Raw genomic sequence first — 8,222 nt, 5'->3', positions numbered from 1 at the left:
CGATTTTCAAAAGATTCGTTTTTTTTTTCTTCATTTATTTAACACATCTCTTGAGACCACATATTGCAAATGTCACAAACCGCGGGTCTGCGCTTAGAACAGAGAACATACCCGGGTATGTCACATAACCTGCTTTCTGGAATACCCCCCTGTTTAACTCACTGTAACTGTAAACACTGAACTCAAAATAATTAATTGGTTTAGGGTAAACTTAAATTAAACAAATTAGTTCAATCAAATTAACTTTTATAAGTATTTAGAACTTTCTTTTTCTTTTGAGTTCACAAAACTGACACATTTTAATTAATTAATTAATTTAGACAAACTTAAATTTAACTGAAATTGGGCTGGGATTTCTATTTCCCAGCATGCTGTGTCATGACACTCGAAAGGGAGAATAAATGCTAAAATTAAGTGCTATATGATGTGTTTTTTTGGCAACACATTAACAATGAGCTATATCTTACAGCATTTATTAAAATTGGTTAGTAAACAAAAATGCTCATATTCATGTTAGTCACAGTGCATTAATTCATGTTAACAGATACAAAATTTGATCTTAAAAATGTATTAGCAAATGCTGAGATTAACTTTAGCTACAATTAATAAATGCTGTAGAGGTATCGTTCATTGTTATTTCATGTTAACTAATGTAGTAAACTAATGTTAACAAATGAAACCTTATTGTAAAGTGTTACCGTTTTTTGTGCAAGACCAATGTTAAGTGATTTAGTAGTGTTTAATGTTTAGCTATGCTAATTTAGAAGAGTTTCTGTTATATTTTTTTTATTTTTTTAGGGTTACCATCATGATGACGAGTGGAGCATGAGCTTGGTTTGAGAACAGATGTTATGTTCTATATTGTTGTACTTATTGCTATATGCTAATGCTATCAAAGCATTGTGTTACATCCTTCTGAACACAAAATATACAGGATTATTAACAACAACATGGTCTTCTTACTGATGAAAAAAAACAATAGCCAAGCCTCACATACATGCTTGTGTTCCATCACATGAAAACCGATGCTCCCCAGTGCATAAGTGGAAAAATCTCTTGCAATATGTTAAAAAAGGAAATCGGTTTGAAAAAGGCAATCTCACATTTCAGCAGGGTTCATACTGTCGCATGATCAGGATTTGGCTCTCCCTCTGCTTTTGGGGAGGAGCTGCTCTGAGACGCTGTGTTTGCAGAGCTCTGGTGAGGGGTTAAGAGGGGAGATACAACATTAGGCTCAAACCTGGTCTGGACTTGGACAGATACTCAACCTCCATGCAGTGCCAGGAGCTCCTCGTGCAGGGCCTGAGTTTGGGGATGATCCTGGGTGGGTTAATGCACTTTATATGTCTCAGGAAGTCTCACGCTGCCTATGGCCGCTACGTGGACACCTCGGACAGCTCCATGATGGTGCCCGCAAGGCTAGCCTGGTTCCTCCAGGAGCTTCCCGCTCTCTTGGTGCCCCTGCTTTTGATGCTGATCACAGATGGAAAACACAGCACTGGGAAACACCTGATGCTCTGGACCTTCTGCTTGCATTACTTCCAAAGGTAAGCCTGATGGGACAAACATTTTTACAAACAATTTTACAACATTAATGAAAGATCACTAAGTATAAAATGCAGATATTATAGGCCAGAGCGGGTGACTGCATATAAATCATAGCAACTTTATAATGTCATTGGCATGTCGTCAGAGAGGTTTTTCTTCCATTCACTTTTTTTTTTTGGCATGCAAAAGTTCAGTTAAGCCATTTCACAAACCTGGATGTAATAGCTCACCCAGAACAAATGAGGAAAAAATAACCCTTAATTTGAAGACAAAAGGGAACGGACTGGGTGGAATGTTCTGGATTCCTGCTTCTTTAACAATCATACTGTGCTGACAATAAATTGAGGTTGCGGAAATGTAACATAATATCTGATTTGAGTAATTAACTGAATCAAAAGCAGGTGAATGACGTGAGAAATGCTTGGATTTAGGATTGTGAGCAGGTGTTCGCAGACACACAATAACAGTCGAAATGTAATGCACTGTTGGCAGATGACCTAACATACAAATAACCAACACATTCTCACCCCAAAGCGTCACTTTCAACCATGCTTCAATATCCGACGCACAAAGCACCCTTTAGCGTCCATATGTGACGCTTCGGTTATGGGTAGGTTTAGGTATGTGGTAGGGTTATGCGTCTCATATGGACGCTAAAGGGTGCTTTGTGCGTCGGATATTGACGAATGTCAGAAAGTGACGAAAAAGTGACGCTTTGGGTATGAGAACGGGCTGAAATAACATTCTGGTTTCCAGGAGCTGCATCTACTCTCTGCTGACCAAAGGGCGGCCGTATCCATTCAACATCATGCTGTTAGGGATGGTGTTTTGCTCTATTAATGGCTTCCTGCAGGCACACTATCTGCTGCATTGTGCTACATATAACAACACATGGTTTTCTGATGCCTGTTTGGGAACGGACTGGGTGGAATGTTCTGGATTCCTGTTTCTTTAACAATCATACTGTGCTGACAATAAATTGAGGTTGCGGAAATGTAACATAATATCTGATTTGAGTAATTAACTGAATCAAAAGCAGGTGAATGACGTGAGAAATGCTTGGATTTAGGATTGTGAGCAGGTGTTCGCAGACACACAATAACAGTCGAAATGTAATGCACTGTTGGCAGATGACCTAACATACAAATAACATTCTGGTTTCCAGGAGCTGCATCTACTCTTTGCTGACCAAAGGGCGGCCGTATCCATTCAACATCATGCTGTTAGGGATGGTGTTTTGCTCTATTAATGGCTTCCTGCAGGCACACTATCTGCTGCATTGTGCTACATATAACAACACATGGTTTTCTGATGCCTGTTTGCTAGCCGGTAAAACACGTTTACTGAAATAATTATTATAATAAAATTGTGTGCTTTTCAAAATTATATATATATATATATATATATATAAATAATTTTTTGCTTATCGTATTATTAATGAAAAAAAAAGTACTTTAGATAAATTGCTTGTTCAATGTTTATATAAAGTTGTACGTTTATTAAACTCATTTTTTAAACTGTATTTCTCTAGGCCTGATCATATTTTTCATAGGAATGGGAGTCAATATTCACAGTGACCACATTCTTCGCAGCCTGAGAAAACCTGGAGAAATTTCCTATAAAATCCCGAGAGGTATTTGAGAGTCTTTTTAAAGGGGTCATATAATGGTACATGCACTTTTACAAGTTGATTGTACTGAAATGTGTGTTGGCAGTGCCTGTACACAACCATCATAAAATGATAAAAATCCATCCAGTGTTTTTTTTTTTAATCTTCTTATGTTTCCTCCTGTCTCAAATCAAGCTGTTCGATATTGTGACGTCACAATATCGACGCCCCTCCCACGATGGCTGATTGACAGCAGCGTTTCAAACACAGACCCGCCCTCGTGAGCGAGCTGTCAATCATAGCACGCGCCGACCTTGCACGCTTCGCCTTGACCTTGCCACGATGAATGTGGCTATTTTTACACTCAGGGTACATTATGGCATGTTTTCTATGTACGACGTTCTCAATATAATTCATAATCCCACGTTTATAATGAACAACGCGTTATGGTTTTTGTATTATTATTTTAAACGGTGTACGCACAGAACAGAGGGGCGGGGTGAGCAAAGCTCATTATCATTTGTGTCATTATGTGTCATGATGTGTCATTATCAAAGACACATGCACTGAAACGGCGTGCTGAAAACAGAGCTGTTTTTGACCAGGTAAAATTAGTGTTTTCTTACAATACTAATGAGAATTTTTAATTAAAGTACAGGGTGGGCCATTTATATGGATACACCCTAATAACATGGGAATGGTTGGTGATATTAAAGTCCTGTTTGTGGCACATTAGTATATATTAGTACACACCACCCATCTTGAGGAGTTTGCCCCCTCACATATACTAATGTGCCACAAACAGGACTTTAATATCACCAACCATTCCCATGTTATTACGGTGTATCCATATAAATGGCCCACCCTGTATATTACAAACTTTTAATTTAGACCCTAAAGAATCATATTAGCTTGTACAAAAATGACATTATATGACCCCTTTAATGTTAGCAACACTCATCATTCACTGTCTTTATTTCTGTCTCTGTAAGCAAACTGCAATTAGCTTCGCTGAATAAATGCTGAGCTGATTTATGTGTTTATTTTATCTGCAGGCGGCTTATTTGAGTATGTGTCTGGTGCAAATTTCTTTGGGGAGATAGTACAGTGGCTGGGCTACGCTGTTGCTACCAGGTCCTTACCCACATTTGCTTTTGCTTTTTTCACAACTTGCTTCATAGGCCCAAGAGCCTATCACCATCACAGGTAAGTAAACCAAAATTCACAAATCACTTACAGAATTATTAAACTGTACGTCTTCAACATTTAGAAAACTACATGTGGTTTCTCAAATGTGTTCCAGGTATTATCATGAGAAGTTCAAAGATTTCCCCAGATCAAGAAGATCTCTCATACCCTTCATCTTCTGAGCAGATAAATGTAGTTGCCTTCTGACAGAAATAAATAATTCATCTTCTTAATTGCTACAGTGTTGTACACCTGTCCTTTTGGTTTGTTTTCATTGCTTGATTTAGCATGTAAGTGGGAATTATTGGCACAAATAGGAACATTTATGACTTGAATATGTTACCAGATTGTGTGTAATGGTTTTGACTTCCTGTATGATAAAGGATTAATCATATAAAAGGACACTTTTCTACAACGGTAACCCTTCCTTTTACAGTCCCCTAATTACTAGGTATTTACCTGGTAAATATATGGTAAGTTATAGTTGGTTATTGGGAATTACCACAGGTAACAAGAATGTAAATGCAGAGAAACTACAAACTAATTACTAGGTATTTACCGGGTAAATATATGGTAAGTTATAGCTGGTTATTGGTAATTACCACAGGTAACAAGTATGTAAATGCAGAGAAACTACAAACTAATTACTAAGTATTTACCTGGTAAGCATATGGTAAATTATAGTATTTTAGTGTGTAATTACTTAAGGTGATTAGTATGCAATAACAGAGAAACTACCAGGGGAAAAAAACACCACTGTTAAATATCAACTCATCAAAGTACTGTGTACTTGTTACCTGTTTAGGTTGGTAATAACCATAGACTGTAAAAAATATGGACAAAGCGTCTGTGACGTCACCCATAGACTTTCTGAAGAACGGGTTTAAAGCCGTTTATGGGGGGGGTATGGGCGGCGCCATCTTGGAAAATCCTAACCCCGCCCACCTTCTGACGCAGCGCGCGTCACTCAGCTCGCTCTGCTACTCCGGTTATCTCTGTGTATATTTTAGGCAACGAAATATGTTATAAAACACCATACTAACTCTTTTCGTTTTCATTTAAAGAAATCTTAAACATTATAGCCACACAAATGTGGTTCAGGCAACGCGTATTGATTATATTCACTGCACATAACGTTTGCCTATTTATAAAAAAAAACAAAATATAAAACACAAACCTACCACCCTGAGGGGACCTGTGAAAAAAAATAAATAAAAAAAATAGGACTTTCGCGTGCGCACGAGAAACTATCGCGTGCGCACGAGAAACTATCGCGTGCGCACGAGAAACTATCGCGTGCGCACGCGAAACTTTTGCGTGCGCACGAGAAACTTTCGGTTTGCGTTATAGCGTCATTAATACAAATGTGGAAATATGGATGATGTATATATCATTTATGTTGTTGTTTGACATGTTTTGAAGTGTATATTTTAGCAAAAATCTCAAGCAAGGTGCTATTAAAGACAAGACTTAGAGGCATATTTTAGTCACAATTCAAATAATTGTATTAACTTTGAATATAATTTTAATAAACTTTGTATTTGTATGCGTATTGATAAAAAATAAACAATAGGCTAATAATCTTCTGCTACTGAGATGAAGGAAACATTTTTTTTAAAGAAGTAAAGTTCACAAGATTGCTATTTGTCTTGATCAAACTGTTCCGTCATCAGCTCTTCCTCCGTTCCGCACTGCAGAATAAAATAGTCATCCTCTGCTGCAGTTGTACGGATTCTTAACGCATTTATTGCAACTACATTTCATCTTTTTCTCATCAAACAACCAGATTAACGAATGGTTCGACACAACCCGTACCGAAGAGCCTAGACAGGTCTTTCTTTTGTATAGATATACTGTATACAGGGTAAATGACGACTGTTGGCCTACCATGGTCGCCCTCGTCCAGTAAGTTTTAAATAATAATAATAATAATAAATTAAGATATAAATCAATATAATTCGTTGTAAATTAAATATTTTAAAATAATACAAAAAGGTAATAGTCCTAACGTTCATGCATGAACTGTCATTCAGACTTACTGTCTAACAACCAGAGAACATCAGAGATATTAAAATACATACTCTTCTGAGTTTTATGATGTAGGCCTTTTTTATTAAAATTTATCGGCCTATAATTTATATCTCAAGGATGCGCGCTTGTGCGTGGCGCACTCAGTCATGTTGAGAGGGAATACGCATTATATTATTAGGCTAGTCTATTCAAAAATAGTGTAAAAGACCTGCAAATAAAATACAACATTAACATTATAAACACTGTTAATAACATATAGGCTATGCGTATTTTACTTGCATAGCCAAATCAAATGAATGGTATCAGAAAACAACAAGAAATGAAAAATAAGTAACCACTTATAATAATAATAATAATAATATGTTTATTTTTTATTTTAAAAAATTGTTTATTTCTATTGTATTACCAGACACTTACCACATCCTTTGCTACTGCTTAAACATTTTTGAAATCACAAACTTTTACCATGTGTGTTCTGCAACTTAACTAAAACATTCCAGCCTGGTCTCATTAATACGTAGTATTAATACGTAATTTTCAAAGATAGAAAACTACATAGGCTACAATTATGAAGAAAAACAACATACGTGTAATCACAATAATTTATTTATTGCGAAAATGTCAAAACCGGTACCAAAAGTCGTTCACATGACGATGTGTTGCAGTCACAGTCCTCTCTTTCAGTATATAATAGTTTTGAATGAGGTACAGATCAGAATTTAAGTTATTAATCCATGAAAATGTTAATCCGGCTTCACTCTGTGTGAAGGCGCGCGCGCTTCTCCATCTCAAATGTAGTTTACCGACTGAAATACAGCATGTTGCAATCTGTGACGAACAGGCGAGAGAGCCAATGAGCGTTTGATATCACTGTCGTAAAACATGTCGTAACGCTTCTTGAGGGCGCAATTTTTGAATTTGAATTCATCACGAGCGCGGGATTTGACAGTTACGGACTGCGCTGCTGTGATAGCCTAAATGGAGATGAAGATCACTCACTGGATAAAGGGCTGAATTTGGATCTCTTTCTTGCAAACGTATGGATTCTAAAGATTTGGATTATATCAAGTATAATACAATTTATGTCTTTTGTGAATTTATGTTGGGTTTTGGTGTATTATTGTTCTATTGGAGAACGCATTTTGTGTCTCACTGTAAATAAACTAAATATTAAAATGGTTAAACGATTAAATAAGGTATTTTTAAGGTTTTAACCCTTATGTGCTGTTGGGGATGTTTTCATCCACTATGGGGTATTTTTTAGTCTAAATTTGGCCATAACTTTCTCTGTGTTTCAGCAAATGGAATGATTTTTGGTGACAAATCTTATTTTGACACATATTTTGGGAAAATGCTTTGAAATTTTTCAAAAACTCAACAGTACACTGTGGGCAAATTTACTACCCTTTCGTTATGTTTGTGGCTGAAAACAGCCACTACTTTAAACTGCTGTAAAAATATATCAGATAAATATTTTTTTCAATTTTTTTTGCATAAATCTATTAATCAACCTCAGTCCTGCTCAAAAATACTAAATGTTTTAAAAAAATTCAGGATTTTAACTCTTTAATTGCCAAATTCGTAAATGATGTCACTGATTTGGGAAAAAACACACACAAAATGACTCATTTTCAATATAAAATGTGATTGTGGACTGGATTTTTTTTTACCTTTTATCACAGTCTTGGACATGTCAAAGATTAGAAACAACATTGGTTTTGATGCATTGTTAGTTTTTGTGCAGCATCAGATTTTAACTTTTTCTCCCTCATTTACTGTTCGTGGCTGTTTTTGCCCCATTGACTTCCATTATAACCACATTTTTTGATTGCAAAGTCATGACACC

General features: G+C 36.3%; 1 protein-coding gene across 1 annotated transcript; it reads left to right on the top strand.

The window, feature by feature from the left end:
• Window positions 1-1,156: 1,156 nt before the first annotated feature.
• srd5a2b (steroid-5-alpha-reductase, alpha polypeptide 2b) lies at window positions 1,157-4,563 on the top strand. The gene is made up of 5 exons (XM_084093924.1): window positions 1,157-1,547; window positions 2,714-2,877; window positions 3,080-3,181; window positions 4,213-4,363; window positions 4,461-4,563. The coding sequence occupies exons 1-5, from the start codon at window positions 1,273-1,275 to the stop codon at window positions 4,525-4,527; spliced, it is 759 nt and encodes a 252-aa protein (XP_083950050.1). The 5' UTR covers window positions 1,157-1,272; the 3' UTR covers window positions 4,528-4,563.
• Window positions 4,564-8,222: the final 3,659 nt, after the last annotated feature.

The sequence above is a fragment of the Abramis brama genome (genome assembly GCF_963993115.1).
Source record: "Abramis brama genome assembly, chromosome: 19".
Lineage (NCBI taxonomy): Eukaryota > Metazoa > Chordata > Actinopteri > Cypriniformes > Leuciscidae > Abramis > Abramis brama.
Note: the sequence above shows the minus strand (reverse complement) of the source record. Positions and strands in the feature narration are given on the sequence as shown.

Excerpts from the sequence above, each read along its gene's own strand:
- srd5a2b (XM_084093924.1), top strand. The coding sequence starts at position 1,273 with ATGCAGTGCCAGGAGCTCCTCGTGCAGGGCCTGAGTTTGGGGATGATC. Across the intron at positions 1,548-2,713 it reads TGCTTGCATTACTTCCAAAG|GAGCTGCATCTACTCTTTGC; the intron begins GTAAGCCTGATG and ends TCTGGTTTCCAG. Across the intron at positions 3,182-4,212 it reads TTCCTATAAAATCCCGAGAG|GCGGCTTATTTGAGTATGTG; the intron begins GTATTTGAGAGT and ends TTTTATCTGCAG.